The following is a 24,954-nucleotide window of genomic DNA, read 5'->3' as shown; positions in this document are numbered from 1 at the left end:
AACAACAACAACTGTGTATTTACCACAAGAACAGCGTCCAAGAGCGCAGATGCCCCCTCCAGTCCTGTGTGCGGCGGTAATGTGGCAACCGGAAGAAGTTAAAAAGTAGTAGAAGAAGAAAGAGGCGGAAAAGCAGCGGATGTTTTCATCGGTAAGTCTACTTACATTACTGTGAATATAATATCTACGTATTCATTCCTAGTGGACGTGTTTTATTCCACTGAATTAATGCACGCACACGTTTCAGACACTAAAGAAGTGAATTAGCATTTACTGTAGCGGGTTTGTTGTTTCTAACCAGCGCCATCTTTAATAAGTAACATTTACTTGAGCCTTTGGTCGTGTATTTTGTATCTAACAACCAGCTCAACTCTTTATATTCAATTGTATTTCCTTAGACATTAATTTAGTATTACATAGATAGTTTGTGTGACACATTTTGAAAACGTAGCCTTGTAGAGATGCTTCCAATACAATTTAAAATTTGTTTCCGTAGTTCCTCATTAAGATTAGTTTAATTCTGTGAAAATGAGACATGGCTAAAGAGCACTTTTCCTGTCTTATTTATACCGAGATGGTCACTGAAGATCTACTGTATTTTTCAATATTACAGTTATAGGAAATGTCTAAGAAGTCGAAAAAGAGAAAGCACAAGAAGCTGTCCTCCTCCAGTGATGAAGATGAGAAGGTAAGAAGGCAAACAGTGTCAATTTGTATAAAATACTATATTTCAATGTTTTCATCGCAATATTCTATTGTGATATAATATCACATAAAGTTGTGGGAAATAATTTGAGTAATTGTTAATGCTAAGGATAAAGTAAACCAGGACTGTCTGTTTGGGCTTAAGTCCAGCAAATAACCAAACAATTTAAGTGCTTCACCAAATTAATCAAAAAAAAAAAAAAGAAATCATATAAAAATGTGATATTGTCATAATACAGTCCTCAATAATTTGCAAACAAATAGACTACAACATAGATAAGTTATTAAGGGAATAGCTACCACAGAATAAACGTCATAGTAAAATCTCTGACTTCAGACTTATTTACATTGTTATGAAGGCCTACATCAACAAAAATACTAGAATTGTTGCAGAATAATTTTCAGTCAAAATATTGCAGAATCCACTAATTGTTTCAGTGATATATTTATTTATGCAGACAATAGTCTAGTATTATATGTAGACAGTTAGTCTGTGCGACACATTTAGAAAATGTAGCCTTGTAGACATATTTTCAATACAATTTCAAATTTGTTTTCATGGTTCCTCATTAAGATTAGTTTATTTCTGTGAAAAATAGACATGGTTAAGGAACACTTTTCCTGTCTTATTTATGCCAAAGAAAGTGGATCAAAATGTATTGTCGTTGTAAGGATTTCCTATGGTCACTGAAGATCTACTGTATTTTTCAATATTACATTCATAGGGAATGTCTAAAAAGTCAAAAAAGAGAAAGCACAAGAAGTTGTCCTCCTCCAGTGATGAAGATGAGAAGGTAAGAAGGCAAACAGTGTTAACTTTTATTGCTGGTCTGTCAATTTGTATAAAATACTATATTTCACAGTTTTTTTTATCATCACAATATTATATTGTGATATACGGTAATACCACATAAAGTTGTGGGAAATCATTTGAGCAATTGTTAATGCCAGAGATAAAGTAACGAGGACTGTCTGTTTGGGCTTCAGTCCAGCAAATTACCAAACAATTTAAGTGCTTCATCACATTCATGCAAAAAGTAAAGCTAGCATATAAAAATGTAATATTGTTATTAAAAAGTCCTCATTGATTTGCAGACAAATAAACTACACCAGAGTTAGGTTATTAAGGGAATAGCTTCCATAAATGCCATAGGAAAATCTCTGACTTCAGACTAATTTACATTTGCCTACAACAACAAAAAAACACAATATCGCAGAATCAACTAATTGTTTCAGCGATATATATGTGTATATTTATACTGTATATTTATATACTTTTTTATCGTCATATTACCCACCCCAAATTGTCTGTCATCAAGGGTCAAGTCTGTACTCACAATAATCTGTTAATAAGAGATTTAATATTTTCTTTTCATGTTTTCAGGCATCCAAGACACAACATGTTACCGAAAACTACAAAAGTGACAAGAAGAGGAAAGAAAGTGTAAAACGTCGGGAGAGGTTAGAAACCGTATACTTGACTTTAAAAACAAATGAATGTTGTTTTTATAGTTCATTCAATTGATTAGTATGTTTGTTAATTATCTCTGACTGTGTTGTTTCTTCTGTTCTTCTACATGTAGCCGTGCAGCCAAACAGGAAAATTGTACTTCTGCTACCGTTAAAGATGTTTCCCAAAGCAGTCGCGATATCAAAAAGCCTGTCTATAGACTGGCAGAAACCCAAACAACAGACCACAAACCTGTTTATAAGGAAGAAGAATGTTTAAAAACCAAAAGTGTCGTTGGACCATCCCAAGGCTCTAGTAAAGCAAAAAAGGACATTTCAGGGAAACATAATACTGTCAGTGGTAGTAAGACTGTGGAAAGGGGACCCTCAAAACCCTTAAAAAATGCAGATGCAGTGACTCAGAAGACAGACAGTACATCTAAAGGCAGTTTAGATGAAAAGTCTTCCCAGAGACGGGCATACAAATTAAAAAAGCAGCTAATGACTCCCAGTTTGGTTTCTGCCGAACAGAAAGAACAGAGTGTACTTAACAGGAAGTGCAGAGCTGAGGAACCACCAAGGACAGGAAATGATAGTAAGACCAAGGAACCAAGCAATACCTCCTTCGTCTCCAAGGACTCTCAGTGGAAAAGGAGAACAGAAGTGTTTGAGAAGATGTGCAGAAGGCATCAAGAAAATCGAGTCAAAAGGAACCTGTGTACAGAAGCAAAAACACCCTCTGCCTTTCATTCCTCCACTTCCGCCAAGCAGACTACCTCAGTTAGTAGCTCCTATGTGGGGAAGGGTTTCATTTCAACCTCATGGAAGTCAGTGTCCCATAAGAACGCTAAGTCATCATCTGCTCAGACACAAATATGCTCTGTCGCATTACCTGTGCCTCTTAATTTCAAGATACAAAAAAAGGCTCAACCAATGCCATTAGATAGCACCGATGAGAGTAAGGATGCTAGTTCTTCAAACAGAAATTTCAAAACTGGAACTGAGCTTTCAGACTCTGGTGCCTCAAGGAGCAACTCCAAACAGGAAACTGTCCAAGAAGCTCACATTTGTTTGGATGTTACTCCGAGTGTTTCAGCTGAAGGACAAGATAAGAGGTCATCTCTGTCAGGCCAACTCCCAGCTACGTCTCATACCGTCACTGAGCCGTGGTATGACCAGGTAAAAAAAAGCACCATTCACTTAATCTGAACAAGTCAGTGTTTGTTATTAAGTCAGCTCATATTGAATTCAATCAGTATTTTGTTGTTGCAATTGTTCGGTATCACCTCCAAACTCCTTCAATCTATCCAACTCCAATTTATCTAATTGATCCTGCATATTCATTAGATTGGATTTGCTATGTTGAAGGAATTACATCTTTAGTGTGAAGTAAAACCAATGAGTCAGTCATTTAGCTAACCGAGGATCATGCATACATCTCACAGATCTGCGATTCCACAGGTGTATCTTCTACCTCGACCTTACCACAGACACTGCATCAGCCACACATAGCCTCTCCCTTCTCACTTTGTGTGTCTCCTAGCATATCCCTATTCTTTTTGTAATACCTCTCTTCGCCTCCAGCAGGCTGTTATCTTCACATGTACACACGCTAGGGTTGAATCCTTTGTGGTTGAAACAATTGTCCTTTTGTGCTGCCTCAAGCAATTTGTGTCCAAGGCCGACACTGTTTGTATCTCATGAGTTATTCTGTATCATCAACACTTGCTAACATTTTTACACAAGCAGTACCTGGTCTCATGGTGTTTGACCTTTTCACTCCTTCACTACCCAATATGTCTCTGAACTCACAACTCTTTGCAATGAGCTAAACATTTCAGTTACATAAAATATATTATATGCATATGTTCTAACAATTGTAGCAACGCCCAATAACATATAGGAGTGGTTCAGAATGGCAGAGATGATGTTTGTATTTTGTTTGTTTTTAAAATAGATCCAAGTGGTTGAAGAGCTCCATCTTGCACGTTCTGAAAAGAGATTGGAGTTAAATGTAATGCAAAGCTATGGAGAACTGACCTGTATGGACATAGACCCACCAGAAGAGGGAGCTGCAGATACACACTGTATGTTTTATTGTTTTGCTGGGATATGCTTGAAATGTTGTGTTTTTGTCATAGGTGTAAAATGTGAATTCTTGTGGCATCATTGTGGAATATAGTATCAGATTTCCGGGAACGTTAAGTTAAATTAAAAAATGTATGCCTTGTAATGGCCTCACGTTTAATGTGATTTACCTAAAGCATGATACATAATTTGTCTCAGAATGACACTATCAAGTTACATTACAGCAAGATTGAAGATATTCAGCTCAAGTTAGATTCTTCACAGATCACATAATAGAGTTATCCCAAAATCCTGTTTAATTCTAATATAATTCAGACCTGTAACATTCACATTACCTACACTGCAATTGTTATGTCTGATTTGATTTGTTTTTTTCAGTTGGTAATAATTCACTATATAAACTTGTCTCTTTACAGGTAAACAACCTCCTCAGCAAGACCTAATCGTTGTTTTGGACACCAACATTCTCCTCAGTCACCTGGATTATGTGAAAAAGATCCCATCTCATGGCCTTGGAGGTGTTTAAAACGATTTTAATACTTTATTAATATTTATGGTTATTTCATATTTTATATAATATATAAGATATAACATGGCCTTATAAAAGATATTGAGTTAGTTTGTCATTTCCAATAGAAAGAAGCAATAAATGTGTACTTGTCCTTGGCCCTCTTTGTTTATTTTTGGTATTTGCCCTTATTAGTTTCACTTACATTTCCCCTGTCATTTTAATTAATTCAGTAATATTTTAGGGTGAATGTCAAGTCCTGATACAATAATCATAGCACACTTGAGGGGCAGGACCACATTATCTGCTCTTAAAGAAAAAAAAATCATTGCTAAATCAATAAAATGGACATTATCATTGGGAGATTTTTAGATTTTTTTATGTATGATTGTAAGTATGATTTTCACATTTCCGGGATTTACTTCTAGCATTGATTTAATGTACTCATGTTATGAAATATGGAGTCATCACTGCCTGCTTTCTCTCCTTTTCTTGTTCTCTTAGCCCTGGGATTCCCTATAGTCCTGATCCCCTGGGTAGTGCTTCAGGAGCTAGATTCCCTGAAAAGGGGGAATCGCCTGTCAGGTTCTGTGGCCCACCTGGCAACTCCTGCCATCTCCTACATTTACAACTCTTTGAAGAGCCGGGAACCTCACCTCTGGGGGCAGTCTATGCAGCAGGCCACTGAGAGCAGAAGTGAGCGCTGATTTAAGCAAAAATATGGAACCTTTCAAGCCGTTTAAATTAGTACTAATTTACTACAACCAAATATGGAACCTTAATGTTAAGAGTGGTTATTGTCTCCATTATCCTATATCAGATTTCTACTGGGGACTGTTGGGTGTTATCTTAGAGGAAAGACATGATGGCCGAGCAGGCTTATATACTGTAGATGTCACCCTTGGTTACAAAAGAGCACACACACAACCATTACAGAAATTGCAGGCAAAATAAATAAATAAATAAAAGAGCAACATTTCTGATAAAAGCATCACACTAGAATAATCTGTCATTCATATTAATACTCCAGCCCTTGTGGGATTTGTTGTAGATATTTGAGTTCTGTTAGAGCCTGTTTATTGACTTCTAAATTATTATGTTGAGATGTGTTTGCAATCAAAGCCAGTGTTTTGGAAGTTTATTATCAAGCATGGTGTTTGAAATGTGGGAGATAAGCCTGTTACTCGATGAGTAACTAACCTTGATGACTATTGACACTATTGCATAAATGCACTTCTATAAAGATTTTCTACCTTTAGAATAAGTAATAACATACACGACAACAGAGATACCATGCATCTCTGCCTAACTCTAACAAAAACACTAGGTGGCACTATCATTTAGCTGGTCCAGAATTCATCAACATAAAATACATTTGCTCAAGTGCAGGTTTCACCCATGCGTAAGGTAACCCACTTCTAAGCTGCATGTAATATTGGTCACACTTGAATTTTTCTACAGTGTTATGGGGATCTTTTCAAAAAGACTTTTGATTAAGGAGATTTGCAGAGATATTGTTCACTCTTTGTAAGTATTTAGGACAAGTATGTAGTGCATCTCTTGACATAGGCCTGTAATTTCCATCTTTTGTTCTTTATCTTTGAATCTTAACCCAAGTCTTAAAGAGAAAAAAGACACTGTTGTTCATTGTGGTAACAAGCTTACCATGAGCTATAGGTGTCATGAATTTATAATTTTGTCTTGATCCTTGTACAGACTTTAAGGTTTCTCTCAGTCACTCTTGTCTTCCACTCCCTTTCTCATTGTGCCTACTTGTCCCCAGATGGGTTGAATGCCGAGAATAATGATGACAGGGTGCTGCAGTGCTGCCTGCAATACCAGAGTCTGTACCCAGAGTGTGCTCACATTCTATGCACGTGAGTTCCCCCTCCCCCTATGATATACTGCTGTTGCTGCAGAGTCTGTGTCCTCTGCAAATAATGCACATGCATGTGACTGTGAGTGGGTCCAGCCAGATAGTTCCAGTTAGGATGAGAGAAAGAGAGGGCCAGACAGAGTAATTGGGCAAGAATAGATGTGCTGAGCAGGGAGAGTTTAGTCCAGGGTTTTTTTTTTTTGTGGCTTACATAGTCAGGTGGACATTTTATTGTTTCACCTATTTTTCCTTTTGACCTATTTCTCTGGTTGCCACTGTTTCCAGACACTGTTATTGATAATTTAGCTAAATTAAAGGTGAAGTTAGTGGGCAGACATTCAATTAGTGTTGTACAGCAACAGGTCAGATCTTTCTGCCACCAAACCTCCAGGCTGCTGTAAAATAGATGTCTTAATGTTGTTTGTGTTATCACTGCCATATACACTTGCCCAAAAAAAAAAAAAAACATGATATCCCCTCTTTCCTCTTTAGTAATGATAAGAACCTATGCAGCAAGGCCCTCCTGAGTGGGGTGAAGGCCCTCAGCCAGAGTGATTTGGAGGCAGAGGTCGAAGGATCCAGACATGGCTTTTATCCTCTGCAAAACATAAAGACTCCTGTACCTCCTCACATCAGCCCTCAAGTCTTATCAACAGTGCACAGCAGGAGCTATACACAAGTCCAGCCACACGGTCAAGAAAGAGCAGGCGTTTCTGTCGAAGCGAAAGGTGAGCCAGGGATTCATGTGTGCTTTTTGCAAAGCAGGAAGCTACTAACCATACTCCATCATGATGTAATAATTAACAGCTCATACCGTCCATGCATGTCTTCCAACACTTCTAATTTTCTTGTTTTCTTTTGCTCACTTAAAGTCCAACTGTGTTCAATTCAGGTGACATTTTAGCAGTTTAACACACACAAAAACACACACACTGGAAGGTGCGTTTGCCATGAAACAGCTCCCATATTACCTAGTGTGTATTTCGTGCTGTTATATGCTCCTGCATATGCACCTGATCTCATGTACAGAATAATTGCTGTCCTGCATTATGTTTATTTGCATATCTACTCATATTTAATATGCATGTATGCCATCGATCACAGATGGAAAGCGACTGAGCAGAAGAGAGGATGAAGAAAAGACAAAATGGGACCTTAGCTGTGTTTCTGAACTAGGAGACTGCCTGCGAGAGGTGCTATCTGATGTGTTGGAGGTAGAGATGAAGGCCGCTTACGAAGAGCTCTGGCTAGAGGTACAATTGTGTTTTAAACCTTATATAATTACTGTTTCTAAATGCATTTAAAACGTAGACTAATGTCTTGTATTCATAAAGTGCTTTAAAGGCATGTATTTGGTTCAGTCATCTGTTATTCTCTATACGTATATTTTTCCTGTTGGCTATTGTTTATTGTGTTTTGTTTTTTTCTGTTAACAGATAGTTTATCGGAAACCACCCTGGACTCTTCAAGATGTTCTGCACTGTTTGAAAAAGCACTGGATTGCTGTCTTTGGGCATGTTGCCCCGCGGAGTAATCTTCAAACTGTTTTAAACCTCATCAACTTCTTCAATGCAGGTATGAAGGTAGAAGTGAGGCAGGGCTATTCTGTATTGGAGTGGTTAAATGAGCATGTGTTTTTGTTGTTTTTTTAATTTAACAAAAACAGATTTTTTTTTAAATTATTTATTTTATATTTTACCCCCTGGTAAAGATTTCTAGTACAGTCTTGGGGTTTTTGTCAGGATCCTTGTTTGCAACACTGGCACTTTCCTCAATGTTATCTGAACAAGTCTACATGTGTAATAACAGCTAGAATAGAAAAGATAAAACCAACAGATAGTAGATCATCTGATCAGGTAGTTGTCTTTACCTGTCTGTCTTGGCCAAAGTCCAAATGGCTTTACACCCAGTTACAGTTGTGTAATGTAAATGTAACCAAATTAACACAGAAAGTATTGTGAAAATGAATATGTATCTCAGTAAGAAAATGAACATTCAGTATTCCATATTGTTAAGACTGATAAATCAAGGCAGTTTAGAAATTAGCTTTTATTTTTAGCTGTGTCGCCATAAGCTGTGATTTCTAATATGGCTGACGTGTGCAGTTACATTGTTTTATTTGGCATTTTCTCTGTTGCTGGGATTAGGAATACCAGTTTCCTAGGACCTGATTTTAATCTTCCTTTCAATGTGAATAATGGATTTTGAAGAAAAAACAAACAAAAAAAACTTGATATACTACATGAGATGCGAGAGCATAACTTTTCACATCAGTGAAAAACCACCAAGCTGAGCTCCCAGAGGTTTCTAAATGCAGAGATTTTCTTTGTTCCACTGTAACAATATTGTAAGCAGAGTTTCTCCGGACAGTGGTGTACTGAGTCATCCTCTATAAAAATGCTTACTCTGCTGGGCTATGACGTGGTCTGCCCTGCACTGCGCTAGAACCCCACAGAACTACATCCAGAATTAGGTCATCTGCAAAAACAAGACACTCAAATGTGTGTCAGAAAGATGCTGAGTTGTCCACTGCAGCACTTCATGCTCTGGATCTCATCACTAGATCTAATTAGATTATGCTTACAGTGCTGAATGTGTGCATGCGTTTTTGTGTGTGTGTCTCTGCATCGCATTCAATCTCTCTGTCCACCTGTGTGGTGGGGGCACTGCCAAAACAGCGGCACAATCATTTTTAATCCATCCAAGAATGTTAATAGCTAAAACAATTGGGTTTTGACCTTGCTCTGTGTATCCTTGGTACACTAACATGATTCTGAATTTCTTGGTACCACGCAGCCTGGCTCTGTGCCAGGACTATGAGAGTAAGGTGAGGGGGAGGAGGAGGAGGAGGAAAGGAAGGAGGGATGAACTGTATGTGAGGCCCTGATCAAATCTAGGAGTGGAAAAGTACTGCATTCATTTTTTTTCTGTTCTCTCTTAAGCAGGCTGCGAGTGTGTCTAGTCAGTTGTAGCTACACTTGTGAGGATAGACATTTTATAGCCTGCTAAAAAAGTGACAAAAGCTGAATTTTTAGGCTGGAGTTAGATTTGCTTAAAGGAACGTGAAGTCAGGGCTAGAAGACGGTGTCATCAGTCAAAAGGCTCAGTAGATTTATGACGACACAGTCTGATACCCTTACAGGTCCAAGTGATGGGTCAAAACCAGAGACTGTATAAACAATGGACGTAGCATACCCGTCGAGGTCTGTTCTCTCCACTTTATTCAATCGTACTCACCTATTTGAGCCACCATCTTGTAAGACTTTGACTCCGCCTCATTTCCTCTTACCAAAAAAGGGCATGTATGTGACGTTGGGGAGAGGGAGATACGTCTGTCTGGCGGAAGTATACCTCTGAGGCGAAGTGAGGGCCAGAGTCTAGCTGTTACTCCAACTTAACCTCCAATCAAATAAAAACTAGCCTGGTACAAAAAAATCCACACCCCTCAGTGTTGTCATGGAGATAGGACCTAATCATACAGACAGGATGTGTTTTTTTGTACCAGGCCTTAAAAACGTTTAATTTTGCTGCATGGGAGTCAATGAGAAATTGCTTGATTATGAAACCTTGCCCCACAGAAACAAGTCCATACAATGTCCTTTCACGTATTAAGTATAGCAAAAGTTTCAGAACTGATCTGGACATAAGACACATACACAGACACGCTCACAGTCACTCTGAGCTGACTTTTTTATGGCCACAATGTCTCAGCGCCTGGATCTTTTGTTTCCCATTTTTATGTTCATAACAGTTCTTCTCACACTTTGTCCAGGTGTACCAAAGAGAACGGCACCTTTTATTTCTTTTCTGTGCGTTTATTGGCACACATCTGATGGGTCATATCTATCATGTGTTTTCTCAGGTAAAACAGCCGACTGTAGCGCTACATCAGCAGCCCTCCAAGAAGCTATGGCGCTTGTGAAAGTGTTTGGGAAAAGTTCAAGCCGTGTTCCCAGTGCCATCTCCATAATGGACAACCTATACAATAAGCTACATCCTCAGGTCAGCTATAGGAGCAAGTTTGAGGTTTGAGTGTACTTCATGCATTCGCAGCTTTGGTGGTTTGGAAGCACAGAAATACATAAAGCTATTTTTATAACCTGTATGTGTTGTATATTGTGTTTGAACCAGATAGCACTATGGGGAAATCTATTCTCATTTAGAATGATTACCAAAACTATAATTACCCAGACAGTGGGATGTGTTTTAATATTGAACACAGCTTTTTATTTGACACTGTCGGTTTTTTATAGCTATATATGTATGTGTGCGTGCCTTTGTAGTGGGAATCTCCTGCTTCTGATGTTGTCATGAATGATGACGATGAAGACAAACAACCCTCAGCTGCTTCGGTCTCTCACCAGGAAGTGTGGACCCTGTTTGAGAACATCTGGTCTAATGTGTGTCAACTAAGGTGGGTGTAACAGGGATTTTAATGATGCAGTGCTGGGGATATTATACTGCAGAGAACATTTGAGAATTATGTGTTTTATCTGGAGTTAAAAGTTGTTGTTTCCTGCTGTAAGAAGACACCGTTCTGTCCAGTTAGAGGAAAAAAGGGAGAACATTAACAGGAACAAAAACAACACTTTGGTTTATTTTTATATATTTATTTTGTTTTTTATTCCATTCCACTGACCCCTAAAGTAATTTTTTCTGTCATGTTTCAGCTTGGAAGTGTTCCAAGCTCTGGGATTTGACCCTCACACCATGCAGAGTGCTCAGACAGTGGGAGGTCCTCCGCCACCACAGGACGCCATGGTCTGTTTGCACAAACTGTCCTCCATGGTCTCACAGCTGCTTCAAGCCTTCAGCAGGTATCATACCGCCAGACTTTCGGCTTCGCTGCCTGTTAACCATGATATCATCTGTGTCAATTTTATTATTTTGCAATTTTACTCTCACTGCTCTCATAGTGTTGTTTTCAGCCAGTAGGCTGTTTTTTCCAGCGCAAATACTCTAAAAAACAATTGCACACCACCTACCCAGCAGTTAGCTACTTGCTGGTGAACATTGCGGTACAATTAGCAGCCAAACAACCCCTATTTCCCTGAGGAGATGGTAGAGACCGAAATCAGAACTAAAAGGAGGGTGAATATTAAGCATCTTACAACCTACCGGCTGTGTGAAAGGCACGCAGATGGAATGGAGGGGACTGTTGCACCTCTGAGCCGTCAGCGGAGTTAGTCACAGAGCAATAGCACGTTCTGACGGCTGTGGGAATGGGAAAACCATCTCTTGTCTCTCTTGTCTCTCTCCCTTTCTCAAATACACGTGCGGTTGCTGCAGTGCTGCAGTCCGTCTCTGTCTTTCTATCTACTGAAAATTGTGCAACTATAATGTATAAAGTTGCAAGTTTGGTCTTTCAGGTATGCTTGGAGTGGTTGATTAACGGTGCAGATCGGCTCACACACACACTAGAAGCCGACTTTCTGTGCGAAATCACAACTGGGGCGGCACCTTTGCTTGGTCTGTGTGAACGACCGAAAATGAGCTTTGCGGAGCTGTTGTTGGATTTCTGTGTGAAAAGCCCTTTTGACTTGCATTCCCCAGGTGACCAAATGGACGATAGTGTTGCTGGATGTGTAAATAGGAACTATCTGCTCATAAGTTCACCATATCAGCTGAAAAGATGATATGTCAGTGTTGTGTTTACAGCTAATTTCTGCTGCCCCCGAGTGGTAAAAGAAATTGTTACTGCAAAACTGAAATGGCATAATCTCTGACTTTCTGTTGCATCTATGCCACATATACAAAAGTTTAACTTGACTGGCATGGCTGAATCCATACACTATGCAGATTGTTGGGTTTAGATCCTGAGCATGAGAATAAATTGAAGTCTTTTCTTCGTTCCTGATATTTCAAAGGGAGTAACCGTTGATGTTGCGTTTGATGGAAGGAGGGATGGGATAACCTTCTTGGCAAAACAATATTTACAATTTATTAATGGAACAACAAGGCAGATAACACAGGGGACAGTCCTGCAAAAATGTAAACAAGCGCGGGCTTGCCACACAAAGGCCGATCCGATCACACGGGTACCAGGAAACACTAGTCACTTGCCTGCCAACACACCACACAGAACAAGAAGAGAGAGGGGACACCCAGGATCACTTTATCCTGGAGCTGATTAAGCTCAGTTATGTTTAATCAGCCTCACCAGCAGCAGCCTGGAGAAATATATATATAATATGTATTTACTTAGTTTTGTGCTATCAGGAAGCTACATATGTAGCATGCACATGGCGACAGGAAGGTGACGTAGTGTGTAAATAGAATAACCCCTACCACCTCTGGTACAATATAGGCGTTTCTTAATCCTGTGCAAATTGACCATTTATATGAGGTAAGACTATTTTACCCCACATTAAACTAATCCTGTCCGAACAGGGCTTATAAACCTTCCTCATGCCCCTTTCAACTGTCCTTCACCTGTCTGTAAACAGACTACGCCTTCCTATGTCCTGGTTATGTTCTCTGAGCTCCCAGGCCCTATTTGGCATGTAGTGTTAATCTGCTTGACCTTGTAGCTTTGCCTTATCACCTTTCCCATTACGCACCAGAAAGCGCGACACTGTAGCACTGTTGAGTTTCTCACAGTGCCTTCGAGAAGAAAAAATGCTAATATTTATCCCTGGGAAGTCTTCACCTCCTGCCCTGTAGGCTTTCTCTCCGTGTAAACTCAGGCATTTGAAAATATTTGCACTTTTCTACATTTCACACATATTTGAACACATAATCCTGCAGTCACAGTGGTTATCACAAAGGGGGGCAAGAAGCTGAGTGGTTGAGTGCAATGAGAAATTTCCATCATAAAGAATTGATGCCACTGCCAGATGACATACCAGTTAAGCTCTTTATGGCTTTTGTGCTCTTCTTCTGTCGTCTTTGATTTGCTGTTTCTCAAGCTGACATCAGTCACTTGCAGTCAACTTGGTTCCTGTAAGTTGGTGATGATTTGGGAAAACATGGCACAATTAAGAACTCTTTCAGATCCATTAATATAACTACATTAGAAAGACTTTGATAATTTGGTTACGCAAGTCTTTATATAATATCTGTCCTATGTATTACTATATCACTCTCTTGTGCACACACACACATACGCATACATACACACACATAAAACATCCCAACATCAAACAAATATAAGGTCTAGTCAGGAGTTGTTACATTATTTATTCCCTGGATGGGATTCACTGTGACATTTGGGTCTCTTTGAGGGCATCGAACAATAAACTCCTCCTGACACCCAAAGAGCAAAGTGTCTGCTGATCCTTCTGTTTCATCCAGGTGTCACTCTGAACTCCTACAAAAGCATTAGAGAATACTTTGGTTTGTGACATGCTTCTGAAAATAACCTTTTAAAAAAATCAAAACTCTTGAAGCTTCACTAAGTTTGTTCAATCAATACCTCAACCATGTCAGCTCTTCACTCATCTGTTTAGCGATTCTCTCACACTGCAGTTAAATGGCTGTGCTTCTTAATCCTGCCATCCCAGTTATCTCTGTCGGCTGTGCTCTCCTCTAAATCTGTAACATGTTGCTTTATACAGGAAACATCTTAAAGTTCAGAGCCTGTACAATCAATTAAAATTAGTGACGATAGATAGTAATATTTTAACTTCAATAAAAGTTTGATTTTTTTTAACATTTATCAATGTAACATTAGGAGAAGGAAACAATATTGCAGTGTTTTCTCAGCTCAGTGGCTATAAAAGCCCAAACAGCCCTCTCAGATCATACCCCACTAAACTCTTAAGTATTTGATCCAAGTGCACTTTATTACCACTTCAACCCTCTAGGCCCCTATTGCTCCCCTGTTTATTGTGTTTGCCAGTTTGTTTTTGGCTCCTCTGCTAAAGAACGACCCGCCCGCGCTCCCTGCCTGATACATCAGTATCTTCTTTTAAACCACCTTTAAAAACGTAATCTCGTAATCTTGTAATTTCTCCTTTAATTTTGAGGTTTATTTTTTATTCTTAACTATTGAGTTGTGCTGTCCTTTATTCTTGACATTGAGAGTAGGGTACGGTGTACGTTTATTCCACCTTTTTCCTTATGCTTGCCTGGTTATTCAAACATTATTGTCTATTTCATTGTTTTATATTAAGTCCTATGCAAATAAAGGTTATTATTAATCAGGGTTGCAACCAACAATTACTCAGTGTCAATCAATAAGTTGATAATCTTCTTGTCTAACAAATGTCAGAAAATGGTGAAAGATCTTGATCACTGTATCCTAAAGCCAAAGATGTTGACGTCTTCAAATGTCTTTTTTGTCCACAACTTATATATATAAATATATTCAGTGTACTGTCATAGAGAAGGAAAGAAACCAGAAAAAATATTCACATTTGAGGAACTGAAATCAGAGAGTTTGGATAAAAAAAAAAAGACTCAAAATGATTAAATGTTGTAAATTAATTTATTAATCATTGCAGCTCTATAATAATAATCTGTAGTAGTAGTAGCAATAGTATGAGTAGTATTGTGGTACTTCACTGTCAGGTGTTTTGTCATGTTTCAAAGGTGCATGTTTTGCTTTCATGGCATGTACTTGCTATGTGTGTTGGAGCGTCAGGCGATCTTTATCATTTTTCTGTTGACGATGTCAAGTTACAGACAGAACATTTGTAGGTCTTTGATTGATGTTCATCAGGAGGAACAGGGTCTTCAAACATCACTCAGTAATAATGATAATACTTGTTTTATTAGCATGTGGAACTTATTAATCAAACTCATTCTGACACTCATATCCTAAGGGCACAATCAGAAGTTTACTCCTCTGAACAAGTTCTACCACAACTGCATGCATCCTCTCTCTCTCTCTCTCTCTCTCTCTCTCTCTCTCTCTCTCTCTCTCTCTCTCTCTCTCTCTCTCTCTCTCTCTCTCTCTCTCTCTCTCTCTCTCTCTCTCTCTCTCTCTCTCTCTCTCTCTCTCTCTCTCTCTCTCTCTCTCTCTCTCTCTCTCTAAAAATATGTGGAAGTTGTTCAGGTATGTGTGGTCCGATTTCCCCTGCGGTGTGAAGCACATTGAGTTCATTTTATTTTCAACTACACTTTACTTAAATATCTGACTAAAGGAAAATAATACTTCAAATAGATGTTGTTTGCTACTACCAGATCATTAATAATAGTTGTAAATAATGATTACACACTCCACCTCTAATCCAATGTCAGCTGGGATTGGCTCACGCCCCCTCTAAAGGATATGCAAGTACAGCTAATGGATGGATTGATGCACATGCACACAATAGAAACATAACATGTGTTCGATACCTTTTTGCATCAACGGTTCATGTTTTACAAAACACTTTATGTATCTGTATCTGCAGGAATCTGAATACTTGGTGTGTGCATCTTTGAGCTTTGCGCTTATCTATGCACATGCATGTGAGTGTTTGGCTGCTCAAGTACTGTTGCCTAGGAGACAGCCAGGCTCATTTTCACATGTTTGAGCAGAGCTATGACTCAGTCCATACAGGCTATCTCTCTTTGTCTCCCACTACCTCATTTTTCTCTTCCGTGGACACAAGTTATGGATAATTTAGCTCTCTGCTCAAAGGACCATTTTCTATTCCGTATTCTTCTCTGTCATTACTAGCTCTCTTTTTGTCTGTTACATTATTTTTATCCTAGGCCTTCAGGGCAGCGCTCTATAATGCAGTTAACTAACAGTGGTGTGTGCTTGTGTTTCTGTGTCTGCATTCCATAAAGAATTCGTATTGATTGCAATTAAATACTGCGGTAAAAACAAAAGGTTGTTTGGTCATATTCACTGTAGAAAAAAATCTGACAAAATTATGCGTTCGAGGTCACCTCTAAAATGTGTGTTTCTGTTCATCTCAGTGTCTTGTCCTCAGCCCCTGGTTTAGAGGAAGTCCAGACACTGTTCTGCATCATCCACTCTAATAAGGTTGGTGCCATTTCAGTTATTGTGAGCAATAAAAAGGGGCCATTAGTCAAAGCAATTTCATATTTTTCTGCCAAGGTGGACTTAATGTTGAGCTCAACTTGACCTGGTTATCTTTAGCTCTGCTCATGTGCTTGTGTTTCAGATTGTTGATGTGGATTCCAAACTGACAGACGATCACCTCCTGGAGTGTTTCTCACAACAAGAGTACAGGTAGGGCACGCACGCACGCACACACACACACATACACACACACACACACACACACACACACACACACACACACACACACACATACACAAAAAGGTTGCTGTTTGATCTCTGTCTGGTAAATAAGACGGACTTCTTAACTCAACTCACACAGTTGCTACAGCTGGAATCTCACCATTTTTTAATCATTTCTTTTAGTCAGCAACCCTGTCTAGTACCCCTCTCCAATGTAAATTCCTGATACAGTAAAGTATTACATGAATCTCAGCTTTGGGATATTTGTATAACAATTTTACAAAATATATGATCTCAACTAGAAGATTTAAACTTTAAACAGATAAACAACTCAAGACAATCAAATGCTTTTTCAGCATCACTGATACATTTATGCTCTGCTTGTTTTCAAACCCTGTTTGATTCGTATGTGTCAAATCTGGTAGAGCCGTTGCTAATCTATTACTTCTAAGTTTAGTTAATATTATATTATTACAATTAATTAAACATATAGGTCCAAACCCCTGCAAATCGATGCTCACACCTCGATTGTGCAAGTCTGTGTCATTTAGCGGGTAATTCCAGTCCTTTGTACTTCCTTGTTGTTCTTGGCTCTTTTCGTCTCTGGGCGCAGAGAACATGGTTGATTTGGTTGTCTGCGCTTCTAATTGCTGATCTCAAATCTTTCATGATTATAAATGTATACTTGCTTTAAGCTTTTCTTCATGTTCCACAAGCCAGAACAGGCCTAGAATTCGTTTTTTTGTCACTTTCCTTTGGAGGTAGAGGCCCATTAAAACTAGTGAAATAGATCCGGCACCACCCTGATTTGACATGTACCCATTGAGTTTGATGCATGCATTTAGACTTTCCCCTGACCAGATAGAGAATGTTTGATGACAAGTTCTCAGAATTCCTGTGCTCTTTGTTGAAGCATGCCCAGGCAGGTTTGTGTTTATCCAGCCTCATAGTAGCCTTCCTCATAGATATCTCTAGCAGAGCTCTAACAATAACGGTGGTCATGTCAACACTTCCAAACAATTGTGCCATTCGTTACTAACATTTTTCTTTGAAGGACTGTTTAATAGAGCTTTGTTCTTATGTAACACACCATATTATCCATGGGGCTGGCATATAATGGGACTGTAAGGCCTGTATGCAGTTACCTGGATCCCACATCAGTTGTTTTGTTAGTTGTTGAAACATAATTGGACACTCATTGACTTGTAGGGTCAGGGTTTATCTGTTGCATGGACAAAAATGAATGCTGGTTATGCACTTAGGATTTCCTTTACATGTGGCAGTGTGAACTGTAGATAAATAAAAAAGAACACTTGGCTTTATTTGAATCACGGAGATTAAACAGTATCTGGACCGCTCCTGAAGGGACTGCCATAAAATCTCATAAAGTAAAAGAAGTGTTGGCTTACCAAGCTTGGCCAGGATTACAGCCCAAGTTAGTCACGTGTCACTTCACGGGGCTGTTGTCGACGTCATCTATCTTAAACCGCTTATTTTAACCTGTGGCCTATTTGTCATTTTTGTTCATTTCAAAATTATTTTGGAAGGAGGTGTTTGTAGTCAGCTTGAGAAAAAGAAGAGCTGCCTGAAGGGCTGAGTACAGGACTGACCTTCAGCTTTTCTCTCATTCCCTCATTAAGCGCAGGCTTTACTTATACCGCTTCTCTAAGATTATCTTGCCTGTCTTAAGACTGAATTATTAACACATACAAGTACAGTTATCCTACTGATCCTGCTTATTCTTGGCTGCTTTCACTGCTTGTCATTAGTAGGATGACGTGGTTAAACATAAACTGCCACTACTTTTGCTTAATCTACAACTGATGTTGTCTGGATTTGTTAACATCTGTGTCACTGACATTGTGTGCAAATATGCTGTTTTACGTATATTTCAATGTTAGAGATAGTATAGTTGAAATGCTTATAAAACTTTTGTAGTGCTGAAATCAGTTAAACCTTTTGAAAATCAGTTAATGCTGATTCCAGCTTCTTAGATGTAAGGATTTGTGTTATTTGTTGTGTGTTTTTGTTGCAAAAGCTTGGTTGGATGTCACACGTTTTCTCTCCAGGTCCATCATGCTATACTTCAGACGCTAAACATGTGCATGACTACATTTATAACTGCAGGTTGAACCCAGCCGCTTCCATGGAAACAAGCCACAGTTCTATGTCTTCAACAGATTATTTGTTTTCCGGCCATTATGTGTCATCTCATAATGCCGCCGCCTGTCTGTCAGAAGCTCTTTCTGATGATTTCATACCTCCCATAAAAGCTATTGAGTTTTACTAATAGTAAAAGTGATTTTTTTGAGCTCACGGTCACTTGAAAGAGATCATTCTGGATTAGTCCTGTGGTTGTTGTTGTATTGGCAGCAATCATTGTGTTGTCATAACCAACAAGTAGGATCATAGAGAAAAAAAAGTTCCTTTCTTGCTTAGAATAGTGACATAAGACCATGATGAAACTAAAGGTTTGTTCAGTATTAAAGACAGCATCTGCCTTGTCACTTGGTGGAAGAGCTTTTTTAGGCACTTAACCAGTCACGTCACTCCAGCTTTCGTTACAACAGGTCACTGCTGAGAGATATAGTTAAGCTGAATGTGTTGTGATTGTAAATATTTAATTTGGTACATTCACCGTGAAGCGATGTAGGCCTTTTACTTAGTGAACGGATTATCTGCCGTGTTAAATATTTGATTTCGGTGCTCAATGTGGTGGTATGATGTCATCCGTTATATAAAGCCTTAGCGAGGCCCCTTCCAGAAGCCTGTTCGGTCACTGGCTCAAAGCTTCCAAGCACAAGTGGGCCTCAAGTTCAACACCGATAAGATTTTAAAGAAATGTGTTGCTTATCAGTCTCGATAACAAATGGCTGTTGGCTTTATAATAAAAAACAAATCAAAAAGTATACATTATACTTTATTATATACACCATACCAATTATGTTCCAAAACCAATACAATATTGTAAATGCACTCATAAATCATTAGCAAAAAAACAAATTAAAATACTTTATCGTGACCAAACCAAAGTAAAATCACAATAAATAGTCTGAAGAGACTGTTTTCACATGACAGGTTAACTCATATCAGTGAATAAAGTGATGCTTTAAACAAGGGAAGGGGATCCAAATCCGAATGGCTTGCCTAATCCCATGTTTTCTGAGCCAGGCTGCCCACAGAAAACTGACTGTTTATCTTATTTCATTGTTTGTGGATTGGTAGGCACTCGTTTTTCTAGTTTTTCCTAATACGGCCCTTTTAATCAGAACAAGGTCCCCATTGACATCAAGACAGCAGAAATTCTACACACCTTCCGCTGCAGACGGAAAACTCACCTGCTCAGACTGCACCTTGGTCCATGAATCAATAAAATACATATATTAAAATGGATTATTTGATTATGTACTTGTATGATTCGTGCACTTTTGAGTATTATCTTCATTGTTGATGAATTTATTTATTGTAAGTCGCTTCGGACAAAAGCGTCAGTCAAATTATTGTAATGTTTTGTAATTTCTTACTGAGCTGTCTATCTGTAGCTTTAATGTGTTTAGTAGGAAGAGCTGGGAAAGACATGCTTGCACTTGTGTGTTCACATAAGCCAGTTTCTGAATGCCATCTCCATTTTACTGTTTTATAAGAGAGTGGGTGGGAATGGTTCTGTTTCAAGAAATATTTGAATACATACATCATGCATCTCTGCACGCTCCAGTCTGGGATTTTCACTGGTGATGTTCAGCTGTTTGTAGAGCTTTTTGACCGCCAACTTTGATACACCTGGGTTCTTTTTAACTGTGGATGTGTCATCAGGGTTGCGTTTTAAAACGGCATCACTGGTGTTTATCACAGCTGATAGGTGGTTACAAATATCTCAGTTGCAAGATATCACCTCTCATACATTGTATGTATGTGAAGTCACGCTTCACCATAAGTGCTTAACTTGCATTTCACTTCTTTCATAATTCATTGAATCAGACACACAACCTTAAACACCGGCTCCTTATCTAGAGCAGTCACCCCTTTCGGCATTATCCTCTAATATTTACACATTCATTTTATGTAACTCAGTCAAACAGAACAACCCAGGGGGGAAATAGTACTGCTGTTTCACAAAACTATAACCAACAGCACACAGTTGATTTGAAGCAAGCCCAAAGCCTCACATTGATTCGTTTTCTGTGCTTTTTCTTCAAAAGTTACAAAGAAGAGAAACTGCTGTGTGTGTTTTGAGAAGATGGATCATACACTCACCACTTCAATCTTTTTGTTTTTCAATTAATTTTCAACAATTAAATGTGGAAATAGAGCTATAGAAGAAGACAAACACTGTAAATGTAAACAGCATAAAGAGAAAATATCAAAGCATGTGCAACCAGAAAATAAATGAAAAGGGTTCTGCTGATATTTACAGATAACCGAATAATAATCTTTCCCAAAACATTATGATACATACATTTTAGCCTTTTTCTTCCTTCTGTTCTGATAACAAACGGTAGATTGTGGAGACCACGAGTTGGTCACCATGGAGATGATCTTGTGTCCATAGCAGCCTAATATGATTGGTTTGAGGAGAACAGTAATCAGTTATCTCAACGTATCATGTGGTTCTTTGTCCAATTCAGTGCTGTCTCCCGGGGATACCCATCAATTATCTATAAAACACATATAGGCTGTTATGTAACATGCAGACGCCGCACAGCTCTCCCTCTTTGTGTATACATTGTCGATCTGGGTCAGTGACTCTGTGCACAACTCAAGTGCGTCATTTTGTGCGACCGCGTTCAGTGGTCCTTCCTGCAAGAGCTCAATGCTGTTTGATGTGACCACTGCGTCACACTAATAAATCCATAATTGTAGCAGAGTAAACACATTGACGGGAAGCTTTTTACACAGTCGCTCTTTCCATGGAGCATGCTGGAATGTTAAACTAGATCATAGTAGTAGAGCAACACATTCTGGGAGTCGCCTAAACCCAAACAAGAGTGGAGAGTTGAAACCACAACCTGCCATATCCACATGTTATGAAAACAGACAGCTGCACTATTGGATAAAGGAGGGGGAAGTGGATGGAGTGTCGGGTGAAAACAGGGGGCTGCTCTTTCTTTCCGTCTTCTCTCCGCCCTGAAGTTGCATAACGTTCCAATGGAAACAAAGCAGAGGAGGAAACAAACAAGCAACAAGCTCCCTCAGTGTCCCCGCTGCTAGGCAGCCGTTGCCAAGACCCTAACAGACAATTTTCGAATGTGTTTGTGCTCACTGTAAAGACTGGTTATGCGTTCTGTCTGTGCATTTGTAGCTACGTGGATGCATGTCGTGTAGTAAGCAGAAAAATGTGATTCAGCTGGAGAAAAGTGTGCAGAAATAGCTGTCATTAAGACCCAGGGCTTGTGGAAGCTGCAGCCTTCACAGAAGCTCTTTTGTCTGTTACGGACGTTCTGTGCTGAACATGAGCAGCACATAGGAAGTTAACTCAAAAATATGTCTGCATGGAGTTATCCAGTCATCTGGATATAGTACAAAGTGAAGTTGTACAATTCTCCACTGGATTGGATTGGATTGATTGTGATGTTTCAAACATTTTGTTGCTTATACTACTCTGAACTAAAATAGGGTATATAAGCTAAACCAACTTTGGCTTTGGATTTTATTAAAACCACAAATAGGACAGCAGAATTCTCTGATTCAAAATCAAAAACATGCACATGTAAACATCTCTCTATACCAGTGAATGTGTGCCAAACACAACATTCTTGTGACAAAGCTTAGCACACCTAAAGGGCTCTATAACAGGGAGTTATTAGTTATTATCTTTAGTTCTTACAAGATTTACAGTTGAATATTGCTTCACGCAAATTAGTGCATGGAAGCAGAGTTCCATCCACTTTAAATCGATTGCAACAAAAGACAAAAGAAAATGACAGAGTTCCAACTTCAGCTGAAATGTTTGCGTTCATGTACAGTAGGACCCCATCACCCATAAGTCTGTCTATTTGTCAAGCGCACTGTCCTGTCTGTATCTAATTGACCTCTTTACCTGTATCCCCAGGGAGAAGCTGAAAGTTGGAGGGAACCAGTTAATGGAGCTAAAAGAGGTCCTGGATCGTTGTGTTGGGACCACATGTCAACACATCAGCTTTAGCACATCACCACCCTGAGTGGATCAGAATCAGGGAGTCTGCGCATCAACCAAGCAGACACGCAGAATAAACTTATATCCTTTACTTGAAGTAAAAACTGAAATTGGAAGGGATGTCTGCTCACACTGCCTCTGGTTCACCTGTTTTAATTTCCAAGTGTAAAAATCACACATTGTTCTGTCTCCCTAAATGAATGGATGTCTATGGATGGTCTCCATCATTCTAAAGGGCAATACATTTGTTAAGCAGATATTATATTTTCTGTATCTGGCCATTACCTGGTTCCATATCCAAATCACAGTTGAGCAGTGATTTTTCATCTTTTTATATTTAATTTCAGTAAGTCTATAAACATTTATGGACATAACAAATTGTATTATTTTGTTAAAAGCGACATTCTAAATCGAGCTGGCTTTCGTTTTTATAATTGAAACATTTATATTTGCTTTTGAAACACAGTTTTTTAGATGGTGCAGAGTTTGAGATATTTATTTGGTGATATTTCTGGACCATATGAATGTGTGATGATGCAACCCTGTCTAAAGTTTAGGGTGCACCCCTCGGCCCACTGTTATAACTGACAGACAGCTTTTTTTTTTTTTAATGACTACAGTTAACTATATCTTAATGTCTGTTCACAACCCACCAAAAGTTTCAGTTCACTGGGCTCAAAGGAAAAGTAAAACATTTTTGAGAATATGCTTATTTGCTTTCTTGCTGAGAGTTAGATGAACAGAATGAGGAGATGGTTAGCTTAGCATAAAGACTGGTAGCAGGGGCAAACAAGTCCGGCTCTGTCCAAAGGTAACAAAATCCAGCTCACTGATAAACAGGTTTCATCTTGTTTGTTTAATCCGTACAAAAAACAAAAATGTAAAATGACTAGTTTTGGTTTCAGAGGAAGGTTGGACATGCCTGACTATCGTTTGAGCTTCTTTTCAAAATATTAATATTTATCGAAAGCCAACAGATTATCCAATCGGACTGTCCAAGAGTCCCAGTTAGAAGCTGACACCGAATGGCTTTCTTTAAAGCTATTGGTGAGGTTGCCACGCATAATCTTAAATGATGAAGTCTTTAATAGTCTAGTTTGAAAGTTTGTGAGTTTTCAGCCTTTGCTAGTTTTTGTTGATTTCTTTTTAAGTAGTATTGTAAATAATTTGAAAATATATTTTATGTAAAATAGTTAAATGAGAGTTATGACCATAAATTAAAAGATTTTTTGAGATTTCTTTTTTCTTATTCGCATCATTTGCTTACAACTGCTTTACTTGTGGTGTTTCCAGCCGTTTTTAGGAGGGGCTCACCTGTGCAGTACGGTATGTGTGCTGTGATTGATAGCCTCAGCGTGAGAGCATTAGAGCTCAGGTGACGCCAGCAGACAGGCTGAGATTACGCCTGCTGTGACACCCGAGGCTAAAGCATCAGACATCACGCAGGTGTATGGAGTACAGGGAGAGGACCGGAAACAAGGGCAAAGGATGTTCTGAAGTCACCAAACTTAATGCCTCATTAGCTTATTGCAGTGTTGGATGCTAGAGAGACGCTGCAGTTATTGAACATTTTGTTCAATGTTCGACTCCAACCTTCACTTTTTGTTCCAGATTCCCACATAATAATTTATCAGAGTGTGCACTGAATGCCTTCATTACTAAATTTAAACCATTTTCATGCCAGAGCAGTCTGTGCCAAAGGAACTACTTGTAATTTATAAGTTCACCTTGAGCTAAAGTGAGCCCTTTTCCTCTTCAGATACTGTATAATCACATTACAACTTTTACAAGAGATTCTGACTTTACTTTTTTGAATTTGATATTTCTTTGGTTCACTTTCTGTCCTCCAAGGGTTGTATAAGTCCAAAGCCAACAGGAAGCCTGTGGCTGAACATCAACCTACATAAGGGTACAGACTCATTGGTGTCAACGTATTAAGTCCATGCTTCCTGTAACACATGGCCTATCTGCTGCCTTTTTAAAGATGCAACTGTCAGGTGTGTCAGCAGAGATTATCAGAGGCCAACTTGTGAATGAGTGCAGGATTGGGATGT

General features: G+C 38.9%; 1 protein-coding gene across 2 annotated transcripts; it reads left to right on the top strand.

The window, feature by feature from the left end:
* Positions 1-137: 137 nt before the first annotated feature.
* swt1 (SWT1 RNA endoribonuclease homolog) lies at positions 138-23,954 on the top strand. 2 transcript variants are annotated; one of them, XM_083911172.1, is made up of 18 exons: positions 138-151; positions 614-688; positions 1,431-1,499; positions 2,090-2,166; positions 2,289-3,333; positions 4,112-4,241; positions 4,659-4,760; positions 5,255-5,446; positions 6,534-6,627; positions 7,119-7,354; positions 7,731-7,879; positions 8,063-8,201; positions 10,489-10,628; positions 10,910-11,040; positions 11,297-11,443; positions 16,479-16,545; positions 16,688-16,755; positions 22,817-23,954. In XM_083911172.1, the coding sequence occupies exons 2-18, from the start codon at positions 623-625 to the stop codon at positions 22,923-22,925; spliced, it is 2,961 nt and encodes a 986-aa protein (XP_083767298.1). In that variant the 5' UTR covers positions 138-151; positions 614-622; the 3' UTR covers positions 22,926-23,954. The 2 variants fall into 2 exon arrangements, with proteins under 2 accessions (XP_083767298.1, XP_083767299.1); XM_083911173.1 differs by lacking the exon at positions 138-151 and having other exon boundaries at positions 583-688; positions 2,099-2,166.
* The last annotated feature ends 1,000 nt before the right edge of the window (positions 23,955-24,954 follow it).

This window comes from Echiichthys vipera, assembly GCF_963691815.1.
Source record: "Echiichthys vipera genome assembly, chromosome: 3".
Lineage (NCBI taxonomy): Eukaryota > Metazoa > Chordata > Actinopteri > Perciformes > Trachinidae > Echiichthys > Echiichthys vipera.
This window is presented reverse-complemented; position numbering and strand designations above follow the sequence as displayed.

Bases quoted from the DNA above. Each gene is read 5' to 3' on its own strand.
- swt1 (XM_083911172.1), top strand. From the start codon at position 623: ATGTCTAAGAAGTCGAAAAAGAGAAAGCACAAGAAGCTGTCCTCCTCC. The intron at 1,500-2,089 runs GTAAGAAGGCAA...TCATGTTTTCAG, and splicing joins CCAGTGATGAAGATGAGAAG to GCATCCAAGACACAACATGT. The intron at 5,447-6,533 runs GTGAGCGCTGAT...ACTTGTCCCCAG, and splicing joins GCAGGCCACTGAGAGCAGAA to ATGGGTTGAATGCCGAGAAT.